At 45.2% G+C, this 26,372-nt stretch overlaps 1 protein-coding gene across 5 annotated transcripts in view; it reads left to right on the top strand.

Annotated features, from left to right (window-relative positions):
- The window catches only part of Sptbn1 (spectrin beta, non-erythrocytic 1), a 174,544-nt gene that overhangs the window by 121,697 nt on the left and 26,475 nt on the right, over positions 1–26,372 (top strand). For all 5 annotated transcript variants that reach the window (XM_028891552.2, XM_037208906.1, XM_028891551.2 and 2 more), the window contains 11 exons: positions 1,299–1,411; positions 2,118–2,305; positions 3,748–3,865; positions 5,035–5,193; positions 5,797–6,099; positions 7,619–7,772; positions 9,258–10,128; positions 10,225–10,362; positions 11,032–11,788; positions 12,386–12,588; positions 24,164–24,254. In XM_028891552.2, the coding sequence (XP_028747385.1) occupies positions 1,299–1,411; positions 2,118–2,305; positions 3,748–3,865; positions 5,035–5,193; positions 5,797–6,099; positions 7,619–7,772; positions 9,258–10,128; positions 10,225–10,362; positions 11,032–11,788; positions 12,386–12,588; positions 24,164–24,254 (3,095 nt within the window). The remainder of the gene's footprint in view (positions 1–1,298; positions 1,412–2,117; positions 2,306–3,747; positions 3,866–5,034; positions 5,194–5,796; positions 6,100–7,618; positions 7,773–9,257; positions 10,129–10,224; positions 10,363–11,031; positions 11,789–12,385; positions 12,589–24,163; positions 24,255–26,372) is intronic.

The following is a 26,372-nucleotide window of genomic DNA, read 5'->3' on the forward strand; positions in this document are numbered from 1 at the left end:
TTACTCCTTTCAGGTAGATCAACATTTTGTGTTCACTAAATTGGATGCAGCACGTGTGCACATTGATGAGGATGATGAGACCCAGGGGCTGTCCGGTAGGAACTCTAGCTGCGGTCTGGCTCTCGGTCCCGTTGGTGCCGATGACAGTGAGACTGGGGTCCTCGTGTTTAAAACACGGGGCTATTTACAGAATGGAAAGGAGGATATGTGTGGAATGTGTATTGAAAAGAAACCTGACAGCTGATGGGAAACATACTTCTATATGTCTTATTTCTAATCTGTCCTAGCTTGGGTATTTCTCTCAACATTACCATTCCTGGGACTTGTCATTCTCATTCATTTGTTTCCTTACTCAGTGACTACACATTAACCGTCCACTTACAGCACAACCCAGTAGGAATTGAGAAAGTGGTGTGGTTAGGATATAGGTTCATAGGAAAAAAAACATATGAGTAAATAATAATATCTTGCAGAAGGCAGATTGTACGTCAAAGTCCCAAGGCAGGAAGAAGACAGTAATTTTACCACAGGAATGAGAAATGTCCATGTAACCCCTGAGCTGCTCCTTTTGAGCCAGATAGTAAGTCTGGGTAGAGAAGGTCATTTCGGGCAAATGCTAGTTGTAAGGAATGCAGGAATATCAGAAAGTAGAAGCACATATGAAAAATGGTGAAGAGGCATATTTTTCTGTGGAATAAGAAACATTTGGAATGATGCTTGGGACTTAGAAAAAACCTGATAAATGTTGAAGGAAGGATGGGAAAAGCAAAGAAAAGCTACAGCAAGATAAAAAGTTAAAGGGACCATGCTTCACTCACACTGAAGGGCGCCTTTGTGTTCATGCTTCTGGAAGGTCAGCCTGGGTTAAGTGAGTGGGGGACAGAGAAGCCTAGTGAGGAAGCCGTTGTTTCAGGTTGCTTATGTAAACAGAAGGGCCTGAATATGACATTAAGAATTCTGTCACTAACTGGGTACAAGGAGACAAAGATGTCCAGAGAAAAATGTGCCATAGGCCGAGATGGAGTGTCTAACTACACAGCCCCGTTTGGTGTTAGGGTTAAGGGTAAGGAGAGGAAACAAACACCTTCTGCAGAAGGTGTTTTGTGGATATTCATGTGGTGAATGAATCTGTGGTGTGCTTTCTTCTGCATTCTGCAATTAATGATGTGATGGCAGAATTTTCAAAGAATGAAAGTCTCTGGGCTGTCAGTACTGTTGGACAGTTGTCCAGCTTGCTTCTGCTGCCCCAGTGGTTGCATGGTGAGTAGCACTCTGAGCAAAGCCCTCTCTGGTTACAGATATCAGCGTGGACCACCCTGATGAGAAGTCCATCATCACATATGTGGTCACCTACTACCACTACTTCTCTAAGATGAAGGCCTTGGCTGTCGAAGGGAAGCGCATTGGGAAGGTGAGCTCGCACGAGTGTAGTCACTTGTGTACACCATCAGTTACCACCCTGCTCTGCATCTGAGCCCTTCATCCAGAGACTCTGCTTTGCCAGTAGAAGCTTGGCCAGTAGTAAGCAGTACTCAGTAGTGGCCTCTGGGAGTGGCAGAAATGAGGTAGAATCCTTGTTTTCCCAAAGGGTAATGAGAAGAAGCAGAGTAATAGTAGAAATCGCTAGAAAGGGAATTTCAGACACAAACCTCTTTCCTCATCCTTTACAGGAAATTGACTATTGAAAATCTGACTAAATTGGCTCTGCCATGGTCATGAAATCCTACTCACCATGATTTAAAAAGCCTCAGTCTCAGGTCCTTTTCATCTCAGTGGCAAAGTTCCCCTCCCCTTTTTGGTTTGTTCATTTTATTTTCCTCTCCCTGCGCCCCAACCCAGAGGTCTCTTTGCTTGTCTAGGGATTACAGAAATCATCATAGTCTTTCCCTGGAGGTTGAGTGGCTTCAGAACCAGTTCCATTGAGTTAAGCTGTCACTGCTCACAGATAATAAGCCTGGCCTGGGTGCCTATTTGCATTTAAGTTAAAATGCCTCTGCCAAGGAACAGACTATGGGAAAGCTAGTCATTCAGTGTGCGTGCTTCACGTGGACACATGTGCGGTGTGTTTTCCTTGACCAGTGACATCTGGGTATCGGTTTCCCGACCTTTCGTTACAGGTGCTTGATAATGCTATTGAAACAGAGAAAATGATTGAGAAGTATGAATCACTTGCCTCTGACCTCCTGGAGTGGATTGAACAAACCATCATCATTCTGAACAATCGCAAATTTGCTAATTCACTGGTTGGAGTCCAGCAGCAGCTTCAGGCATTCAACACTTACCGCACAGTGGAGAAACCACCTAAGTAAGAGGCAGATTGTTATGAATTCTCATTAATATATACAGCAGCCACAGGACACCTGTTTTCTGACTTCCACTATCTCTTCTGTTAACTCGGTGTCCTGTTTTCCTCCTTGCCTGAGTCCCAGCTGCTGAGACTTCTCATACATTGTGTCTCTACTGAGCTCTTGTAGTAGACTGTACTATTGACACACAGGATATGTGAGAACCTAGGGGATGATACAAGTCCTCAGTCCCTTCTTCAAAACTCCTGCATTGAATGTCTTTTTAAAATTCTACTTTTAGCTTTTAGAAAAGCAACACAGTGAAGCCAGGTGTAGCAGCAAGTACCTGTAATTCCAGCACTTGGAACACTGAGTCTGGAGGATCCTGAGTTCAGGCTTACTTGGACTACATAGCAAGATCTTGTCTCAGAAAAAAAGAAAAGTTATAAAACTCTGAGTGGGTCTGAGAAAATATCCTATTACCAAGTATTGTGTTAGGTAGAGGCAACCATAGCATAACAGTTGAAATCAAGTCTTGCTACCTAAAAAAGCTGATTTTTCTTTTCTTTTCTTTTTCATGTGTGATGTATACACACACACACACACACACACACACACACACACACACACACACACACGTTCGGAAATGCACATCTGTGTACATGCGGCCAGAGGAGGATGTCTGGTGTCCTGCTCTGTCGCTCTGCTCTGTTCACTTTCCTGTGTCACTGTTACCCTCCTGCTGTTGGATCAGTGTAGCTGTGCCAGCTGTTCATGCAGGTGCTAGAGAGCTGAGCTCAGCAAGTGCTGTCAACCTGCTGACCCATTTCTCCAAACTCCTTTTTATTTCTTCTGAAAATTCAGTTGTGAATTCTTTGGTGAGGGAGGTCTCTGAAACCCACTGAAAATTTAGCTTAGATATTTGAAATAATTATTGCTGATTTGTTCATTCATTCTCTGAATGAAATAAATCCATTGTCTTGGGGCAGTGGTTCTCAACCTTCCTAATGCTGTTGTGACCTTTTAATACAGTTCATGTTGTGGTGACGCCAGCCGTAAAATTATTCTCATTGCTGCTTCATAACTATATTTTTGCTACTGTTACTAATTGTAAATACCTAATATGCAGGATATCTGATATGGTAACCCCTGGGAAAGGGTCCTTCAACCCTGGAGGGGTTGCAGCCCACAGGTTGAGAACCACTGGTTTAGGTGATTAACTTTGTGCCCTTGATGTCCTCAAATATGAAAACAGCCACAAAACGCTGCTGCAGTTCCAGAGTTCATAAGGACCAGTGGACTAATGTGTTGCTGTCTCACTAATACAAGCTTTACGTAAATCAGACCAGAGATAGATGGATTTCATGACTGTGTGAAATAGGTTTTTCTCTAATAAGAAATGAATTTTCATTCTTGAAAGAACAAGGTACAGTAATGATTATGGCTGGTTTTCTCTCCTCAGGTTTACTGAGAAGGGGAATTTGGAGGTGCTGCTTTTCACAATTCAGAGCAAGATGAGAGCTAATAACCAGAAGGTCTACATGCCCCGAGAAGGGAAGCTCATCTCTGATATCAACAAGGTGAAGCTAACCCATGTGGTCATGTTTTGGTTCTTCCATCCAGCAGGCTTCAGGTTCTCTCTGCTTGATGATTTAGTAGTGTAGGAGAATGCAAGGGTCACTCCCAGCATCCCTTGCTGTTGATGCCAAGGATAGCAGAAGGTCCAGCAAAGAGTGTCATAGGTCAGTCCACTGGAGCTCCGCAGACAGTGTTAAGACTTCATCAATACGACTTTGTCAACAGCCTTGGCTCAGGGTTCACCTTTTTACCCAGATACTCAGTTTAATCCCTCATCTGTGTGAAGCAGTCAACTCAAACACCTTCACATGACAGAGGGGAACTGGAAGTTTGATTGCACATGCTTGGAATCTCTGCAGGTCGTGGACTCTAGATGCTGTTTGCCTCCATCAGAGAAGCTGTCAGACCAATTATGTCCATTGTTGTGCCCAGTGTGCTTACAAGTATAGACTTGTACTGTGGGTATTATATCCAAATGAAAATAGAAAAGTCGCCAGGTGGTGGTGGCGCACGTCTTTAATCCCAGCACTTGGGAGGCAGAGGCAGGCGGATCTCTGTGAGTTCGAGGCCAGCCTGGTCTACAAAGCAAGTTCCAGGACAGACACCAACACTACACAGAGAAACCCTGTCTCGAAAAGCTAAAAAAAAAAAAAAAAGAAAGAAAGAAAGAAAAATCTAGAACTCTGTTCATTTGTACACAGAATCCTTTGAGCATTTGATGTTTGGAATTTTTTTTAAAACATGAAGTAAGACATTTTCAAGAATGAATTTAATGTGGACAGTCAGAATTTTGAAAGAAAAGTTGAATTTTTAAAATGTGGCATGAATAAGAGTGGATGGATGGAGTGAATAAGAGATTTCTAATGTTTGCCCTAAGGAAAGTCAGTTTATTTCTTTAAAATAAGAGTTATTTAGAAGTTATAGTTGTATTGCTCCTTATCCTCAAACTGTTTTGTTTCCCAGGCATATGACACAGTATCTTTTTGATAAGGGAGTGTTCCCTAAAGGCTATGTTGAGAGAGAAAAACATCTTTTTCTCAAGGATAGAAACAGGATTTCCCTTTCAAATTCTTTGATCCTTTTAACAATACTCAGCTGCTGCTATAACCAAGGATGGTTTCTTGAACACTGCAGGAAACCATTTTTTTTTTTTCTCTCCCCACTTCTGCAGGCCTGGGAAAGACTGGAAAAAGCAGAACACGAGCGAGAGCTGGCTCTGCGCAATGAGCTCATAAGGCAGGAGAAACTGGAACAGCTTGCCCGCAGATTCGATCGCAAGGCAGCTATGAGGGAGACATGGCTGAGCGAAAACCAGCGTCTGGTGTCTCAGGTTCTGTCCAAATTACTAATGCAAGTTTTTCTGAAGTAGCCAAGAAACACTGGCCCTCCCCAAGAGAATCTCCAGTATTGTGAAGTTACTACTGGCCAGTAACTTTTTATTTCCCACAAAGAGGATGTTTAAAATTTCTGATACTTTCTTGTCTGTCTGTCTAACTTGGCTTAGACTTGGAAGGAGCTCAAGCAGTTTGTTCAGAGCCATTGAGTGTGTGAGTCATTCACTCTCATGTAAGCTTTAAAAGTTCCCCTGGCTCTTTCCCTCAACATTTGACCAGCTAGCCCTGCAAGGCAGTGAGACTGGTCATGAAGTATGAAAGCAGCTTTTTCCCTAGGCTTGACAAATTCCTACCTGCATCAGTGTCTTAAGTCAGGTACTGGATATGAGCCAGACCTCTCTGTAAAGTGAGAAATTGTTGATGTGTTTGTTGTTAGGTAGACACTTGAACTCAACCAGGAGTTTTTAAGGATCCTAGGGAAGTGAAAAACTAATGAAGTAGGAGACTCCAAAGGCAGAGTTGGCTTGCGGACTGTGTCTGTCTGCCCCACCCCCTCAAATCCCACCCCTTAGGATTCTTTTCATTGTATTTCTCTGTAGGACAACTTTGGATTTGACCTTCCCGCAGTTGAGGCTGCCACCAAAAAACATGAGGCCATTGAGACGGACATCGCCGCATATGAAGAACGTGTTCAGGCTGTGGTGGCTGTGGCCAGGGAACTTGAAGCAGAGAACTACCATGACATCAAGCGCATTACAGCCAGGAAGGACAATGTCATCCGGCTCTGGGAATACTTGCTGGAATTGCTCAGGGCCAGGAGGCAGCGCCTGGAGATGAACCTGGGGCTGCAAAAGATATTCCAGGAAATGCTTTACATTATGGACTGGATGGATGAAATGAAGGTAACACTTGACTAAAAGAAAGTAGGGGAGGCCAGAGCTGATTCAGCCAGAGTGAGGCTACATTGCTTACAAGCTCACAAGCTAACTGAGATGAGCCCTGTGGGAAAGTTGTAACAGAGACCACTTCATAGACAAGATCTGTTGCAGTGACTTAGGTCTATCTTAAATATATTCCAGTGTAGAGAACAAATGGTGATTTTTTTTTTTTCTCACTGTTAACTTGGTCTTTCTGTGTACTAGTAATACTTTTGAGGACTATGTATGCAGATGGAAGGGTGGCGGTAAGCTCAGGCCATGAGCTAGGAAGCCAAAATTCAGATCTTTAGTGCTGTTTTGCTTTATCTGCTTTAAACCACCCTTCTTCACCTTCTTATGGAGCAGCTTGAGAAGGTGGGGTGTGGTGAGCCGGTGCGGGTGGCGGGAGGCTGGGTTGCCTGCTGCTCTGGGCTTTCTCAGACTCCCTGCCGCAGTTCTGAGCCTGACGTCATGCCACAGCCCCACAGCCCTGTTGTGCCTTTCGGTATCTTCTGATGGCAAACCGCAGGGCGCCATCTTTATTTGGCAGTCCTTGAGAACAGAAGAGAATAGTGTTTAGACAGCTCTCTTTTCTCAGAGTACCGCGCTCCTTACACAAGAGAGCTCTGTTTCTGAATGTCAGTCTTCACCTGTGTCTTACCTCTTGCGCTGTGGTGACGGAGGGACAGGGTCAGCTGATATCTATCAATCCCTCTGCTGTCGTCCCACACTCACAGTGTTCTAAGGTTTGATCTTTGACCGTTTAAAAAAGAAATGTTGATAAAGTTTAGCAAAAAAGTGATTTTCATTTTATAAATCATGATATACACACTAGAATTCAGTTAACATAGTTTTCTGAGAAATCTTAAGAATAAAATAGAAATTTTATGTGGGGGCCATGTGAAATGGTAGATGGGAGAAAAATTGGCAAGTTGAATGAAGAACAAGAAAATTTCAGTGAGTTTCGAAATGATGATGTGGTACCTGACCGTGGTCTCCTTACTGGTTAAAGGTGTGGTACCTGACCGTGGTCTCCTTACTGGTTAAAGATGTGGTACCTGACCGTGGTCTCCTTACTGGTTAAAGATGTGGCACCTGACGGTGGTCTCCTTACTGGTTAAAGATGTGGTATCTGACCATGGTCTCCTTACTGGCTAAAGATGTGGTGTACAAGCTTTTAAGTGGACTCTCCTGTTGACTACATAGCATAAAGACATGTCGATACGCTCCTGTGGGGGATGTCCCCTTTCTGTTCTGTGCTTTTTAATGTGAATTTCATTTGTTTTTGCCAAGGTAGATGGTCCTTAGTTATTGTATCTCTCCTGATACAGATCCCCTATTTGTTTTATTCTGACTTAACTTGGCATTGTCTTGTCCAAAGACGGCCAGTGGCAAGCCGGAGGGAAGGTACATCGAGAATGCTGAATCTGCTTGCTCAGAGGTGATGGTACACTGACATCAAAGCTGTAGTCACAGGTGTCATTCTGTTGCCCTTTGTGCACAGGTGCTATTGCTGTCTCAAGACTATGGCAAACACTTGCTCGGTGTAGAAGACTTGTTACAGAAGCACGCCTTGGTTGAAGCAGACATTGCAATCCAAGCAGAGCGTGTAAGAGGTGTGAATGCCTCTGCCCAGAAATTTGCAACAGATGGGGAAGGTAAGAATGAACTGTTCCAAATTATCTCCTGACAGTGGAGTACAAACCTTGTGTGTGGCAACAGGACTTGTAAGTTACTACATCATTGTAGGTTTCTGGGAGGAATTTTGCATCCAGGTTATAATGTGTGCAGCACAGTGTTTTGTTTTTTTAATACTTGGCACTGTCTCTTTTTCTGAAATAGACACGATTTCCTTAAATACTCAAATGCTGCTTGGTTTTGAGAACCTTGGCTTCTAGCAGGGAAAATGCTGCCAGTCTATATTCAATAAAGATGTGTGCTAACAGCCTACCATGACTACTCCAGGAGCTCACAGCCTTGACACTTGGTCACGTGCTGTTTAGAGGATGTTTAGAAGGATTGTTGGGCCTTGCTTCTTAAGAACCAAGTAAACACAGCTGTAACATGAATTGCCAAGCGGTCTTATTAATAAAACCCAGAGACAGATATTGGGGTGAAACCTGAAAAATCAGAGGAATAGAACAAGCCAGCCACAAGTTCTTACCACTAGGAAATCCTCAGCCCAAGAGAGCTACTTCCTGTATACTCATGCCTATGTACCTTTCTGTGCCCTGCCATCTCACTTCCTCTCTTTGCCCAGCTACATCACTTCCTTTTTCCACCCAGCTCTATCACTTCCTGTCTGTCTGTATAGACCTCTATGGTTAACTAGTGCTGGGATTAAAGGTATGTGTCACCATGCTTGGCTCAGTTCCCCGTGTGGCCTTGAACTCACAGAGATCCAGATGAATCTCTGCCTCCCAAATGCTAGGATTACAGGCGTGTGCTACTACTGCCTGACCTCTATGTTTAATATAGTGGCTGGCTTTGCCCTCTGATCCCCAGACAAGCTTCATTTGTTAGAACACAAAATATCACCACACACAGCTGCCTTCTTTCATAGGAGTCATGTGCTTCCTTGATTTATAAGTGATCTTTGTCTACAGTTAGGCCAAAAGAGCAGTGCATGGCATATCCCCTTCTTCCTGTTCTAGTCAGTATAGTTGGCATTTTCTTTGGGCCGTCAACCAACTCCCAAATAATGACACAGAGACTTATTAATTATGAATGCTCGGCCTTAGCTTAGGCTTGGCCCACCAGCTGTTTTAACTTAATTTTTCTACTCACCTACATTTTGTCTCTGGGCTTTTTACCTTTCTTTCATTCTGTATGTCCTACTTTCCTGCCCTGCTTCTTCCATGTCTGGCTGGCTTCTCGCCTCTCCCCGTTGTCTCTTTTTCTTTCTCCATCTCTCAATATTGGCCATTCAGCTTTTTATGAAACCAGTCGGTGCCTTAGATAGGCAAAGGTAAAACGACACTTGTTTATATGGTTAAACAAATGTTCCACAAGTCAGGATCTCAGGAAGTATCCTGCTGCCTTTTACACAACACTGCTTAGACTTAAACATGGTCTGCAGATGAGGAGGAAGCTATTGGAAACTCGCTCAGATACTCAGCATTCTTTCCTTGGTGTTCAAACAGGCTACAAGCCCTGTGACCCCCAGGTCATCCGAGACCGCGTTGCCCACATGGAGTTCTGCTATCAAGAGCTTTGTCAGCTGGCTGCGGAGCGGAGGGCTCGCCTGGAAGAGTCCCGTCGCCTCTGGAAGTTTTTCTGGGAGATGGCAGAAGAGGAAGGCTGGATACGGGAGAAGGAGAAAATCCTGTCCTCTGATGATTATGGGAAAGACTTGACCAGTGTCATGCGCCTGCTGAGCAAGCACCGGGCATTTGAGGATGAGATGAGTGGTCGTAGTGGCCACTTTGAGCAGGCCATCAAAGAAGGTGAAGACATGATTGCAGAGGAACACTTTGGATCAGAAAAGATCCGTGAAAGAATCATTTACATCCGGGAGCAGTGGGCCAACCTGGAGCAGCTCTCAGCCATCCGTAAGAAGCGCCTAGAGGAGGCTTCATTACTACACCAGTTCCAGGCTGATGCTGACGACATCGACGCTTGGATGCTAGATATCCTCAAGATCGTCTCCAGCAATGACGTGGGCCATGATGAGTACTCCACACAGTCTCTGGTCAAGAAGCATAAAGATGTAGCAGAAGAGATCACTAACTACAGGCCCACTATTGACACACTGCATGAGCAAGCCAGTGCCCTTCCCCAGGCACATGCAGTGTCTCCAGATGTGCAGGGCCGCCTGGCAGGAATTGAGGAGCGCTACAAGGAGGTGGCAGAGCTAACACGGCTAAGGAAGCAGGCTCTGCAGGACACCCTGGCCCTGTACAAGATGTTCAGCGAGGCCGATGCCTGCGAGCTCTGGATTGATGAGAAGGAACAGTGGCTCAACAACATGCAGATCCCAGAGAAGCTGGAAGACCTGGAAGTCATCCAGCACAGGTAAGCTGAAGTTACTACCTGGGTGTAAAGGATGTGGACCAACACATGTGACCAGTGGTCATGGAAGTCACTACCCTGTTGACTTGCATTCTTTAGATTTGAGAGCCTAGAACCCGAAATGAACAACCAGGCCTCCCGGGTTGCCGTGGTGAACCAGATTGCTCGGCAGCTGATGCACAGTGGCCACCCCAGTGAGAAGGAGATCAGAGCTCAGCAGGACAAACTCAACACGAGGTACGCATGGCTTCAGCAGTGTGCCCGCTGTCCCGTGAGTCCGGGGAGGGTGGGGCACTGGCCTTGCAGCACAGATGCGTGACATTGGCATCTGTTTTTCCATGTATTCGCAGCCATGTTTTGCGAGAACAGGCTTTTAGGGTGAAGTAACATCATTCAGGACATGAGTCAAGTCACCCAGCACCTACTTCTCCCCAAATTGAAGTTAGAGCCTTGGTGACCTGTACCCAATATGGTAGAAAACAGCAAGATAGAACCTGTGTTGTCCCTTTTAAATGAAGTCTAGAGCAGGTTCTGGTGAAGCTGGAAAAGGCCTCTGTTATCAGGGAAGACCTTTGTCCTCCTCTCACTTGTCTGTTAAGCAGACATTTTTGAGTAGGTTACAGTCAGTTTGGGAAATGTTCCTTCAGAGCACTTCTAAGATGTGTATGATGAATACAGCAGATAAGAGTTACTAGACCCTGTGGGGCAGATGTATTGTAACTGTTCACTACATTGCATCGAGCCATTTGACGGATGTTTACTGGGTCATGATTTAAAAACAAACAAATGAAAGCATTTAGTCAGGAAGAAGGAAGGGAAAAGTGAGGCAGCTTCAGCCCTCACTATTCATTCCAATACCCGCCATAGATTTGGTCTCCCTCTTTATGCTGCTCTCTACATTCACAGGTGGAGTCAGTTCAGAGAGCTGGTGGACAGGAAAAAGGATGCTCTGCTGTCTGCCCTGAGCATCCAGAACTACCACCTCGAGTGTAACGAAACCAAATCCTGGATCCGGGAAAAGACCAAGGTCATTGAGTCCACCCAAGACCTTGGCAACGACCTGGCAGGTGTCATGGCCCTGCAGCGCAAGCTGACTGGCATGGAACGAGACTTGGTGGCCATTGAGGCGAAGCTGAGCGACCTGCAGAAGGAAGCCGAGAAGCTGGAGTCTGAGCACCCTGACCAGGCTCAAGCCATCCTGTCTCGGCTGGCCGAGATCAGTGATGTGTGGGAGGAAATGAAGACAACCCTGAAGAATCGCGAGGCCTCCCTGGGGGAGGCCAGCAAACTGCAGCAGTTCCTGCGGGACTTGGATGACTTCCAGTCCTGGCTCTCCAGGACCCAGACTGCTATCGCCTCAGAGGATATGCCCAACACCCTGACTGAGGCAGAGAAGCTTCTCACACAGCATGAGAACATCAAAAATGAGATTGACAATTATGAGGAAGACTACCAGAAGATGAGGGACATGGGTGAGATGGTCACCCAGGGACAGACCGATGCCCAGTACATGTTTCTGCGGCAGCGGTTACAGGCCTTAGACACTGGCTGGAATGAGCTCCACAAAATGTGGGAGAACAGACAAAATCTTCTCTCCCAGTCCCATGCCTACCAGCAGTTCCTTCGGGACACGAAACAAGCTGAAGCTTTCCTTAATAACCAGGTAATACTCGATTTGGCCTTGGCTTCCATCCTTTTGAAACTTCGCTAAGCCGCAGGTTTAAACCATGCCTGTATGAAACTAGATGTATTATTTTGAAAAGCCCCGCCCCCAGGACTCTTAATGGAGTTGAAATCCCTCATGACATAAGGACCTCAAATTGAAATTTTCTGAAGAAGCTGTTTGGCCTTGCAAAGTTCTATTGCAGTTATTGTTGTAGTAGGTCCTCGGAACACGTCATTTAATTTGGCAACATTCTGTGAGGTGCACGCTCAATTTAAAGAGTATAGTGAACAAGTTTGGGGGAGTTCTTTTTCTAGAAAGATGAAGAACTTCACCCAAGCATACAAAGCAAAGAAGAGAGTTTAAAAAAACAATAATAATAAAAGCAGCTGGAGATGGCTGCCAGCATCAGGAGTACCAGAGAATATAGAGGGAATGCAGCTGCTTCCTTTGTGAACATGCGAGGACTCTTAGAGCCAACAGACCGGGCTCTGCTTATTGTTGGAAACCAATTTATAACATTTACCACTTAGGGAAAAGTTCTTTGTAAATATGTCATGTCATTCTGGATTTTTTTTTTTTTTCTTTTAAAACAAGGAGTATGTTTTGGCTCATACTGAAATGCCCACCACCTTGGAAGGAGCTGAAGCAGCTATTAAAAAACAAGAGGACTTCATGACCACCATGGATGCCAATGAGGAGAAGATCAATGCTGTTGTGGAGACGGGCAGAAGGCTGGTGAGCGATGGAAACATCAACTCAGATCGTATCCAGGAGAAGGTGGACTCTATTGATGACAGGTACAATTTTTTATCCTTCTGAGTCATTGAACAAAAGTCCTTGGAACTGTGGGTTTGAGTTTCCCAGTGAGCAGAATAGAGGTACTTAATCAAAATTACATCCACCCACTCAGAAAATGAGTGAGTCATACATGGTTACTTGAGTGTGATTCTTATAAAACATGTGTAGATGTCCTCAAAAGAAAGCCAGGGAAACCAAACTAGTCCTTAGCCAGAGACCTGTACGTGCTGTGTGCCATAAGCGGCACTCTGCAGAGCGGGACCCTGAGAGCCAGAACTTTGCTAGCCCACGCCCCATTCTCACTCATCCATGAGACACTTGTCACACACGGGTCAGGAAGAAGATGAAGCTGCTTGTCCTGAGTACCTAAGAGAGCCATGGAGGAATGGTATCTGCTGTGTTTGATGGGAAGGACATTTCCTCTTATAGGGTATTCTCCAAGATTAGGTAGTTTGACATCATCTTTTCCTCCTCTTCTCTTTTCTAAAAGATTGTCTCCCTGGCTTTTGAAGGTCAGTATACTCTGAATCTGAGTCCTGCCCTGTACTGGTTAAAGTGGGAGGCCTGTACAGATCAAATTTGGGACGTGCTAGTGTGGTCTGTTCAGGGCTGGCCAACGTAGATCAGTTGTTAGCCTGTGTTCTGACTGTCCCTTTGTCTGCAGAGTATACTGAGTATAAGGTCTTCTTTTGAGACCGATCTCTGGGCTCCTCATCTTGTGCAGTTCAAAAGAACTGCTTGCTGGGCCCAGCGCTTGCTTTCCACATCTAAAAAGGTCTTTTGGGAATCTGGGCCCTGGTCAACTTAACATAAGACATAGGTGGAGGTGGTGTGGGGGGGAAGGATACTTCTGTTGCCAGGTTTAGCAGCTCCAGTTTCTTGTAACTGCTGGATGTATCTTGCTAAGTGTTCTAAGGGTGTGTCTGTAAGATACAGTATAACTTTTTACTATGATTTTGTATGTGTTGCCTTTAAAAACAGACAAAAATTCTGTCAAAATCTTAAGTGAATATGAGAACCAAAAATCCTGCAATTCTAATCTTTCAGGGAAAAGAAAAAAGACTTCCCTCCTTCCTAGGGTTAAGTCTCATTTTGTGAATGGACTTTGTCCTGTTCTTCCACATGAGATGCACGTGCTGACTCCCTAAGGCAAGAGCAGCTCTTAGCCCTGTGGGTTCAGACAGCATGCTCCTGGCCTGGAGCCTCCCGGCCTATTTAATGTCCACAGTGCTGCAGCTGCAGGGCTCTGAGGATGATTCTCTGGGCCTCAGGGCTTCCTTAAGATTTCTAAATTTGTTTTTGTTTTTCAGGAAAGGATTTTTCTGTGTAGCCCTGGCTGTCCTGGAATTTGCTCTGCCTCTGCCTCCTTGCTGGGATTAAAGACATGTGCCATGATGCCCAGGTAGGATTTCTGAGGTTTATAAAGGAAATAGAGCCCAGCAATGGTAGCACACACCTTTAATCCCATCTCCTAGCACTTGGAAGGCAGAGGCAGGCAGATTTCTGTGAGTTCAAGGCCAGCCTGGTCTACAGTGAGTTCCAGGACAGCCAGTACTACTCAGAGAAATCCTGTCTTAAAAAGAAATTTAAAAATGAAATAGAGACAACATTCTTTACTATTGCCAAACAAAAGAAAGATAGGCGTTAGCTTCCATGTTGATTGAACATCAGTCTGTTTTCTTACAGCTGATAATGAACTGAATCCTAGTATCACTTCATTATCCCTGAAGGCCTCCAGATTTGAAATCAGATAGAGAAGATTTTTGTGAACAGATCTGGGAGTTCCAGGGGCTGTAGGGGCAGAAGCTAAATAAATATCTAAACCTTCAGATCTCTGTTCTTGTACAGAAAGGTACTGCCATAAAGCCTTGCTGTAGAATGTAAAGTTATGAAATGTGCATGCTGAGAAAATGTGGGCATAGTCTTCCCTAAAGGCCTGAATGTGGAAGGGAGCCTCCTGCCCCAAAGGAAGAAAGACTGCAGCAGTGTCCAGACAAGGGCAGCACAGCGAGGGTCTCCAAAGCAACTTGAGAAGGAAAGGGTTTATTTCTGGCTTGCAGCTTATAGTCCATCATCCAAGGAAGTGAGGGCAGGCACCTGGAGGCAGGAACTGGAGCCAAAGCCATGGATGAGTGCCACTTACTAGCTTGTTCCTCATAGCTTCTGAGTGCTTTCTTAGAGCACCAGGACTGCCGGCCTATGGGGGCTCTGCCCACAGTGAGCTGGGCCCGCGCACATCAGTTGTCAATCAAGAGTGTGCACCACAGGCTTGCCCATAAGTCAGTCTGATGGACATTTCCTCAGTTAATGTTACCTCTTTCCAAATGACTTAGCTAGCCTGTGTCAAGTTGACGTAAAAACTAGCCAGCACACGGGACCCCTTGCCAACTTGACACACAAGCACACCACTTACTAAACCGTAACCTTTTGTTCTTGTTATCCCAAAATGCCATGCTAATATTAATATGATAATATAAAACAATATAATGTCAGAAACCCCACAGCTTTAAAAATTCATACACTTAGCCGGGCAGTAGTGACAAAGCCTTTAATCCCAGCACTCAGGAGGCAGAGCCAGGTGGATCTTTGTGAGTTCAAGGCCAGCCTGGTCTACAGAGCGAGATCCAGGAAAGGCACAAAGCTACACAGAGAAACCCTGTCTCGGAAAAAAAAAAAAAAAATCAAACACTTTTTATTAAAGATTCAATTTCTTTAAAACATCTACAGTCTCTTTCAAAGTTCAAGCCCTCTAAAATATCCAAAGTCTCCCAAAATATCTATAGTATCTTTAAAATATCCAATTTTCTTTTTAATTCCATAGTCTCTGTAAAATTCCAGTCTTTCAACTGTGGCTTCTTTAAAATAAAAAGTAAATACTTTGTAATTCAAGAAGAAAGAACCAAGGTCCAACAGCTGTAAGGCTGGGTGTCAGAGTTTGGGGACCCACTCATGATTTCCCGGGCCCCAGAGGGTCTTCCAGCCATCCACTGTACACACAGCTCGTCTCCTGTGCTCAGTCAGCGCTCCTCACAGCTGCTGCGGCCCTGCTGGTGGCCCATTGGTCCCACGGTGCTGGCCTCTCCAGACCTCCTGGGTCTCCACTGGACCTGGCCTGCACCTTCACCAGTGGCCTCTCCTATGCTCTCTTCAGGCATTCACCTTCTCTCCATGACCCCTTCACGCCTTCAAAACCAGTTCCAGCTGGGAGGACTCTTAGATCACCAGCTCCCACTCCTGGCTGGAGCAACAGCCTCAGCCAGCTCTTAACTTCAGCTTCTGTGTGCTGACCCTAAAAAACATCTCCCAGGTTTGGATTCTCCCAGCAAAGTGAAGGTTTTATTTCCACAGATTCCTTTTTTTAATGAAATATTTTAAAATATTTCCCCCATTTTATTTATTTTATGTGAGGGTGCACTCTGTGGACATCAGACTGAACTCACAGCAGCCTGTTCTCTTCTGCACCATGTAGGTCCCAGGGATTGAATTGCAGTCGTCACACTTTGCTCACTGAGCCATCTCTCTGAATTCTACACAGGCTTTGTTTGTTCCGTTTTGTTTGAGACAGGGTTTCTTTGTGTAGTCCTGGCTGTCCTGGAGCTACCTCTGTAGACCAGTCTGGCCTCACACTCACAGAGATCCACCTGCCTCTGCCTCCCAAGTGATGGTACTAAAGGCATGCGCCACCACTGCCTGACTTCTACAGGTTCTTAATCTAAAATATCACATAAATGGACCAAATAGACTCTTTGCTTCCCTCTGAAATTTCCCTGGCCGTGTCTCCATCAGCTGCGCTGTTCTCAGCATCATCCCTCTCCCCCAGCCACTCTAGTCCAGTCTTGTCAAGTTGGCAGTTCACCCTTTCACATGGGTTAGCATTACTAAATGATTTTATGCCTTCATCCAAACTCAGAGGAAGCTGAATTATACCCAGAGTTAGTATCTGCTCCACTTTTGAGTCTTGTTATAGGGACAAGTGGTAAGGGATGGATATAAAGCAGAGGACATCACTACCTAGAGTGCTTTTGTGACTGCAGAAACAGCAGTCATATTTGAGAAGGTTCTTCCTGGGCCCTTTTCTATGACTTAATGACCCAATTCTGAGAACATTTCTGAGTTTTCCTTTTCCTTTACATGTTGTCACCAGTAAAACCTTTTGGCCATGCAAACTCCTTTGGGTTGGGTGGGGTGGGGTGGGGTGAGACACAGCATTATTCTTTAGCCCAGTCTGACCTTGGTCACAAAGCAACCCTCTTGCCTCACTCACCTGTCTAAGTGCTGGGGTCACAGGCACATACCATCATACAAGGCTTCGTGCTCAGTGTTATCTGAGGCAGTTTATCTCCTCAAAGCACACCATGTGAAGGCCATGTGCACTCCCTATGCTCACCTCTAAGCCTTGTCATTTGGATTTGACCCTTCATGATCTCACTGTCAGTGAAAGATGCATAAGCTCAGAAATCTGCATGCGTGAGACTTGATTGCATAAGAAATGCATTCAGATTCTCTCTGGTGGTTTTTCTCCCTTAAGGGAGGAGGAGTCTTTTACAGTGTTTGAAATTGTTGTCATTCCTTTGTTTCAGTGAGCACCAGATGCTCATTCTGTTATCACTGCCAGTGTGTGTGTCTCTGCTCTTACGGCATTTGCATGGGATGCTGTGATGAAGGGAATGAAATCTTTTTTTCCAAGGCCACTAACTACAACTCAAATGAGCTCCCACTCAAAGATTTGTTTATTAAACTCTCCTGTAAATAGCTAGAATTTGAGGGTAAGGGTGTTATGATAACGGAGTGGGAGGCCATGGCGGGTTGGACGAAAGTGCCCCACTGCGGGTGAGATATGCCACGCGGGCAAGTTACACAGTAGATGCATTATCCATTTGGCATGTTTATTTTGGGGTTTAGCAGGAGGGAATGGAGGGAAGGAGAGTGAGAAGAGGTGTGCACTACCTCTGTGGCAAGGCAGGGGAGAGAGAGAGGGCAAGGGTTTTTTTTCCTCTTAAGGGGGCTTTAACTTAAGATGATGTCAGAATGCTGGGCAAGTCTCTAAGGGGCAGGTCAGAATACCAACATTCCTCTGTTTTGATTATTATAAAAAGGTGAGTTATGGATAGCGAGTGGGAGAACAAGGGTGCTGAATTCTCGAGACTGCTTCCTGCTGATTTGGGGGCGAAGTGGGAGGGAGAAGTTGGGAGTCAGGGTCACTCGTAGCAGGAGGTGTGAATGAAGAAGCATCATCGTGGAGTCCTCTGGGGTCTGTTCCTTGAGGGAGCTGAGAAGTCACATTGCAGCAGCCATGTTCCAGGAGCTTGGGGGAAGCACCAAATCAGGAGTCCAGGAGCCATCACATCCGCTCTTTCTCTGGAGGTGGAAATGCTTCTATTCATCTATAAAAAGTATCAGCGAATTGGGAGATAACAGAGTTTTTATGAGTGGGCATGTGGGTGAAGTTAACCTGTCAGTATTCTCCCAGTGGGCATCCTCAGTTGGTGGTTGGGCTCTGGTGCAGGGGCTAGAGGTGTATCTGAACCCCCTGAGGGTTGGTCTTGGCACAAGTCTGGCAGGAGGGGCGGGCCTATGCAGGAACCTGTAAGTGTATAAAATTGGAACAGATTTGTATCTTGGTGTCATAGCAAAGGCTATGGCTTTGGGTTAAAAGGTATGGACATTTTTTAGGGCCTGGTTTTAGACCAATGAAACATATCTTTAAATTTATAATCAGAGGAAATTTACTGAAAGGAAGTGGTTGAGTGAGTGGAGGAGGAGGGAGGCTTCCCTAAACATCGTCAGATCTGAGAAGATTATGTAAGTGAACAGTAGTGAGACAGCGTTCCTATCTTCATATCAGCAAACCTTAAAGCTGCTTCTTTTTATCTAATTCACCAGAAGATACCGAGAGCAGTATTAGCCTAAGAGAATGAGGCCTGAGAAGGCAGCTGAAGCAAAGCCTGGTTCTCAAATGGCATCAGAGATCTGAAAAGGATAAATTTTACCCGATTTAGCAATTGAAAGTGATAGGGACTTACCTACTGGCTACCTAGACAGCCACCCCAGGGTCCTCCATGGTCATTGAGGGCAGAGGCCTCAGGGCAGCAACATCAGTCTTTGCCTGCTAGGCCTCAGAAGATCCATATCTGAATAGACAAACTTTGTTTCTAGTTACTTTTTTTAAAGTTCAACCCTGAAAACATATGCAAGGGGCTAGGTAAAGTTTATCCCTGTAGTTTTGATCTTTGAGTACAGCCAGATTATAATTCTGAATGATAATATAGAAGTAATAATTTCTTAAAACCAGATTTATTTATTATGTATATAGAAGAGGGTGCCAGATCTCATTACAGATGGTTATGAGCCACCATGTGGGTGCTGGGAATTGAACTCAGGATCTCTGGAAGAGCAGTCGGTGCTCTTAACCTCTGAGAAATAATAATTTCTTAATGGCATATAATACCTCTTTGGTTCTGCATAAAGAAGGTCAAGTGTCTTACCCTATTGCAGAACCATTTTAGTTAATAAATCTATTCATTGACAATATTGGATCTAGTTTCCTGGTATATCAGTGGGCATTAGGTTAGCCAATTTGCCCCTATGCTGAGGGTCTACCTTTAACTTAGCCTTTTAGCGTGTTTGGGAGGGGAGCAGGGACTATGCTCTTCTATAGGTGCTTCACGTTGAAACGGGGCACAGGTGGCCAGAGCCCAGGGAGACTGAAAGTCCAGTCAGAGGTACAAAGGGAACCCAGACAATGGGGTATTTATCAGAAGTAGGTGGTCATCTGACCTGACTATGGAGACAGGGAACAATTAACATTTAGTTGGACTGGTCCACATCATATCAGCCTTCAGCAAGTCTAGAACTCGTGGTCCTTTGGACCAGGTTGCAGCAGTTGACGCTTGGATGTGTCTGCCAGCCAAGTAGAAACCTGCTAAAGCAGGTAGACTAGAGACAGAAGTTAAAATTCATGAACTTGTTTGGAGCCTTTAGGCCCATGGCTTAGTAATTGGGAAAGGGAGACCAGGAAAGAGAGAAACACCATCCTCAGGAATAGACAGGCAAGGAAAACTCCTTTATCTGGAGCAGGGGTGGGACATCTGAAAAACAGCAGTAGACTTGTACCTATAAGTTTATATTTGGAAGACAACCAAAGAAAATCCCAAATCCTGAGATTGTGACCCAGACCATCAGAACTCTATTAATGTTCAAATCTGAAATTGTAAAACCTTAATGTAATAATGTCATAGAAGGGGAGATTAATCTGAGGCATTTAAGTCATTTATTTATGTGGAGAGACCTAGTAGCTTCAGGAAAAGTTAGGCTTGATTTTTTTTTTTTTCATCTATAAAATGAGCTGGCAAATTGGCCATTTCTCCAGCATGTGGCACCACTGATACCCTAGAGCCCTGGAAGGGAGAAGATAGGTCTCCAGGCCCCGCCCACAAGAGCTCCAGAGCGGCAAGCGGCTGCAGAGGAATGCCAGGCCTCGACCCTTGAGCTATGAGCCCGAGTGCCGGTGCCTCGCTGCCCATGCTAGAGCCAAGGACAGGAAGTGACTTTTTGCTGCCCCTAATAAAGATGGTGGTGATACCCCTTTGACCTTAACAGAGATGGCACCTGACCACATGATTGCCCATATCAAATATGGCAACTGACCATTGGTCATCTGGGTTTTCGTGTTGTTGTTGTTGTTGTTGTTGTTGTTGTTTTAACACATGTGGGACACATAAACTCAAGCATCCAAAAATCAGGCAGGTGGCCACCTCAGTCATACATTTCCATCTGCATATACGAAATAAACTGTTTTAACAGAACGACAGACAAACTCCAGGAAACTGTCAGCTGACCAACTTAAACAAGCCAGAGATAAGAACGTACAGTATAAGAATGAGCTGTAGGATGCAGGCTGAGAGGCGGCAGGGTGGGAGAAAGCAGGGGGAAGCAGAAGTTAAGGGAGGCATCCCCAGAGCAGTGGCAGTGGGGGCAGAGGCTGTGTTCTGGGCTGGGCGGAGGCAGCAGCTGCAGGTGGGAGGGGGAGGGAGAGATTGGAGTGGCTGGAGTGTATAGCCCAAGAACCCTTGGGTCTGTCTAATTTCCCGTAAGTGAGACAGAGGACCAGGCTGTCAGTCGCAGAACAGGGGTCCAAAGGACGCTGAGGTTCGAACAAGACGGCACAGACTGTTGCAGTGTTTCTTCAGAGAGCGGGCCAGAGGGCAGCTAAGCCCAAGGGACACGGGGTTGCTGGTACCGAGACTTTTGAACAGGGCCAAGAGATGAGAGACCATGGTCGTGAAGACGAATCCTCAGTCATGGGAAATGGCTACAAGTGGGGGCTTACCGATTGATTGTGCCAGTGTTGGGTGAAGTTGAGTGTGGAAGGTTCCTGGGCTCCTAGTGTCTGCGACGGTCAGAGAAATGCGACTGTCCGAGAGAGAAATGCGACGGTCAGAGAAATGCGACTGTCCGAGAGAGAAATGCGACGGTCAGAGTGTAGCAGTAACGCCCGCGTTACCAATACCCGTTCACCATGTCCGAGCGAAGGGCTGCGGATTAGAAAATAGAGACAAGAGACAGCGAGTCATTCGCCACAGCTGAATGCCAAATGCCGTTTATTGAAAGAGGGAAGAAACCTTAAATACAGGCTTACAACACAAATGGAGGAACCCCTGAGGGCAGAAGTTCGCTACCAATGGTCTACAATCTAGACCCAGAGTTCTGCATTCTTGCATCTAAGTTGTTTACACCAAATACAGGATGCACCTAAGTTGTTTACACCACAAGCAGGATGTAGGAACAAAGAACCTCCGGTAAGCTCTCCGTGATCCTTAGGTGAGAAGGAGACCGGCAGGGAATCTGAATAGGGAGGACATCTGGTCAAGGTCAGCAAGCAAGGCGGCAGCCACTCACAGCCGGGGGCCAGGGCCCACGGGGCCCACACAGAGAAATGCGCCACAAGGGCCTCTGTCGAGTCACTGGCACCAATGTTAGGATGCGGAGCATGGGAGGCCATGGCGGGCTGCACAAAGTACAACTCCCCTCACGCAGCAGACGTGTCGTCCACGTGGCATGTTTATTTTACTCTGAGGGGAGAGGAGGAGAGAGAGGTGTGAGTGCTGCCTCTGGCAGGGGGGAGAGAGAAGGGGAGGGAGGGTTTGTTTCCTCTTAAGGGGTTTTTGCATAAGATGACCTCAGGATGCCAGGTGAGTCCCAGGGGGCGGGTCAGAATGCAAACAAAGGGCCTTTCAGAAATGGTCTTGACATTCCTTCCCCGTGAACTTTTTTGGATGATTATTCCTTCAACCCAGGTTCATTCAAGTCTTGCTTTAGTTTATAGTTTATGATAAAGAATAGCAGTAGCAAAGTAGCATGCTCACATTTTGCTTAAGTGTTAGATCTCCTTGTCCATCAGAAGCTACAGGAACTATTTAACTAAGATTAGGGGGAAACGTCTTCTTATGTATCAAACATTTTAATTGCCATATTGCTTCCCTTTGTGATTTTCTTACAGTCCTGGGAATAGGAGTTTTTTTCTTCAGGTCCCTAGGTGGGTGGGTGGTAGCTGCAGTGTCACAAATCATTGAGGGGGGGTGTGACACATCTGTTGTAAGGTCTTTCTTTCTCTTGAAGCTTCTTTGACTGTCACTCGACACACGTGTGTTTCCTGAGCTGTTATTGCTTATTTCCACTGTTGACTAGCATGAATGGAGGACATTCCTGTCCCCCAGTCTCATACAGCAAAGAATTGCTTTTCAAATCAAAATGGAGGCCCAGCTCTCCCGGTTAGCCTCAAACTCATTTAGCTCATTGTGACCTAGAACTTCTGACTCTCCTGCCTCCAACACAGGAGTGCTGAAATTAGGTATGCACCCCATGCCGTTTTGTGTGGTGCTAGGGTGTTTGCGGGGTGTCTTGAATGCTAGGTAGGCAAGCATTGCACCAGCTGTGCTGCGTCTCCAGCCTGTGTGCTGCGTCTTTGCCCTGTGAACCCGCAGTGTAGCCATGCCTTCCTGCAAGGGTGACCGGGAATGTCAGAGAAGCATCTGCGGCACACCCGTTGATCTTTGCCGTGGAGCAGCAGCCTTCATTGCATTAGTAACCCCTTTCACACTGCCGTTCGGTTTCTGGAGACTTGTGCCAGTGGCACAAGAAGTACATTTGCCAGCAGGTTAGGATTCAGACTATGAGTCCCTGCTTCTCATATTGTTTAACAGTTTCAGCAACAACTTCCAAATCGTACAGGACTTTGTTTGTTTGCTTGTTTTGTCTTAAGGTGTTGTGTTTTTACTTAAAACCTTAGCTACCCCATCAAGAGAGTAAGCATGTGACCCCATAGGTCTGAAATTTTTCCTTTGTAGTGTTCAGATAAGTTTACCAGAAAATATTTCTAAAGTATAATCAAACTGGGTGTGGTGGTGCATGCCTTAAATTCCAGCACAGGAGATGGAGGCAAGACCTCCTGTGAGTTTAAGACCAGCCTGGTCTACATAGTGAGTTTCAGGACAGCCAGAGGTACATAGTAAAACCTTGTCTCAAAAAAAAAAAAAAAAAAAACCAAAACAGATAATTACGTGATTTTATTTTTATTATTTATTTATTTTACGTGCGTGGGTGTTTTTTATCTGTTCACCATGTGAGCGTCTGTTGAAGTAGATCCAGTGGAGTTACAGGGGTTTGTAAGCTGCCGTGTGGGTTCTGGGAATCTTAACTCACGACCTCTGGGAAAGCAGTCAGCACTCTTAACCTATAGGCCACCTCTCCGACCCAACAATTACATGATTATATGTGTTTTTTAGCCTTGCACCTAATACATTTTCTGTACCCCTATAAAAGGTTTCTCCACCAATGCAGTAAGCCAGATCAAGCCAAATTGAAAAATTAGAAGAGCAGGTTTATTTGAGCAAATCAACTCCTGGATGGATTCTCCAGTCCCAGAGATCAAGGCCAGAGAAGGCATATGACTGGACTAAAGCAGGGAGATTATATAGCTTGTAGGCAAAGGGTGATAACTTGTCCTCCACAAGCTGGGTTTGTGCCCAAGTGTGGTCAAAAGCTGACCACTTTAGGCGGGGACTTGGGCTGCTGGCAACTTCCAGGGAGGGGCTGCTGCAGCCGCCAAGGATGAGGAACTAGGCTGTTGAGTGCCTTCCTTTTGTTGGAGGTTCTCTGAGAGGGCGGGATTTGGTGTGTGTGTGTGTGTATGTGTGTGTGTGTGTGAGAGAGAGAGAGAGAGAAGGAAATGGGGCTTTCCAGATCATGCAGGAGCAAACTGGAGGTTCCATCCAAACAGTACCCAGTTATGATTTTGTAGAGAATAAATTTCAAATCCACATTGTCAGTAACAGGGTCTTGTGCACAGTGCATACTCTTTTTCTTTTCTTTCCTAGGATTAGATTCATTTAAATGTGAGCATTGGCCTCTTGTGTGGTTTTAACAGGTGTTTGAGTCTTTTGTACCTATTGTGGCTTACACATTTGGAGGATGCTAAACTTTCTCCATCTTGCCTCTGTCATACAAAACCCAGGGAAGAAATCAGCTTGTAAATTCTACATTTAACTGTTTTTAATTACTTGATTCTTTTGGCAGGCACAGGAAGAATAGAGAGGCAGCCAGTGAACTTCTGATGAGATTGAAGGATAACCGAGATCTACAGAAATTCCTGCAAGACTGTCAGGAGGTATGCTCTGCTCCCCCAGTCATCCTCTGGTTTCTCATAGTAGCTGGCCAGCATTTTGAGAAAAGAAATTGAATTGTGAAATTAATGAAGCTCGTAAGTTACCCACGGTTAGAGGTTAGGGGTACAGCGCTTTCATCAGTTCTCTTAGAGGAACTATACTATCAGTAAATTAGATTGTCAGCTCATCTACATTTTAGGATATTATAGAGTAGGGCTATACTTAAATTAACTACCTGTGGCTGTTTCATTTTAAGTTAAAATTCAGAGCATAGTTCTAGCAAACTAGCTGTATTTTAAGCACTCAGTTGCTAGTGCAACTGCTGGCCACTACATTGGACAACACAGACGTAGATACTTTTCATCATTTCAGGAAACTCTGCTGAGCAGTGATGTCTGAAAATATCCTGAAAAGCATTTACTTGTGTTTTAAATCTTCGAAGTAAGGTACAGTTAAATAGCCTGGGAAGAAAGAGCTTAGTAAGCACTGAAACTGTCTCTATATATTAAAAACCAGAGATACAGGAGCTAGAGAGATGCTTGGTGGTTAAGAGCACAATACCTCTTCCAAAGGATCCAGGTTCAGTGAGAGTCAGAACTGCCTGAAATTCCAGCTCCAGGGAATCTGACCCCTCCCTCTGGCTTCTGCATGCACATGTAGTATACATGTAGGCAAAACACTCATAAACAGAATAAAAATGAATAAATCTTTTTAAAAAACAGAAAATTTAAAACTATAATCCAGATTTCTTATTCATTTAAGATCTTTAAAACAATGTTATGCTAAATGGTACTCTGGATGTCAAAGACCAAGTTTTAATTAACATGTGGTATTAATCGCATGATTCTCCCCTGATAAACGTTGAAAACTAAAGTTGGCCAGGAAAATACAGTCTTTGCAAGCTAGCTGGGGGAAAGTGTATGGAAAACTCCACATGTGTGAATTCACAAACACATCCTATTTCTCCATCTGCCAGAGAACATCAGTGAAATTCGGTCCTCTCTTGTTTATTAGGATAAATTCCCTTGGAGCCCAAAATGGGATAAGGAACAAGAGAATGTAGGGACTTGGGAGCAATATTAGTTTGTGTGCTAAGATATATAGTTAACTCAGCACAAACACTCTATATGAACATATATATATGAACATATATATGTGTGTGTGTGTGTGTGTGTGTGTATATATATATATATATATGAACATATGTTCAAAGAAATGCAACAGACATGTTAGATCTTTTGTCACAAAAGGTGTTCATGTCCAGTGAAGGGACTGGCAGACAGATCTTAAGAAGGAGTCCCTACACTATGTCAGCTTTAAGCACACATGTTAGGAATGCTTCTTCTGAGTGGCAGGTGGACATAAATAACCGTCTAGAAAGGATACTCACAGGAAATGTGCTCTGAAGGAAGCCGTGGACACATGGTTCTCTGAACAGGAAGAAGTTGGGAATGTGTGCACCCTTGAAACAAACATCACCTGAGACTGTGTCCTTTGGCCAAAGAGTTGATAGGCTCTGTTCAGCCTGCTTTTTTGGTTTTGTATTCATTCCTTCATTCATTCTTTGGAGACGGTCTCACATGGTAGTTTAAATTGGCCTGGAACCTACTGCTCCAGCCTGCCGAGTTCTGCAATTGCAGGTGTGAGCCACTGCCCTGGTCTTGCTCCTGATTTTAAAGGGCAAGCTGATGGGAAGCAATTGATTGACTGGACCATGGGGCTGAAGCTAAGAAAAGAATGCCGAGTAACAGACAGATGAGGGTCCTGGGGGAACACCTGAGGGGAGCTCATTTAGAGCTGGCATTTCTGGCACTTTGGTTTTTAGCCACCTAGGCACAGGTTTCATAAATAGAAAACTATGGAGAGACTTAGTAAAGTGACACTCCTTCCTGGTGGAATCACAAGAAATGCCGGGTCAGCGCCCCCCCCCCCCCCCCCCCCCCACAGTGCTGTAAATCAGCGTCCTTGACTGAATTCCAGTGACCTTCAGGCTGGCCCAGAATTTTCCTCAGAGTATACAGGGAGTATTGGGCTGTAGTTCCTGTTGTTGCTTATATCTAGAAAGTGGGTTGTAGGTGTCTATGTGACTACTGTGCCAGGTCTCTCTGGTTCTTTCGGCC

Source organism: Peromyscus leucopus, chromosome 10, assembly GCF_004664715.2.
Source record: "Peromyscus leucopus breed LL Stock chromosome 10, UCI_PerLeu_2.1, whole genome shotgun sequence".
Taxonomy (NCBI): Eukaryota; Metazoa; Chordata; class Mammalia; order Rodentia; family Cricetidae; genus Peromyscus; species Peromyscus leucopus.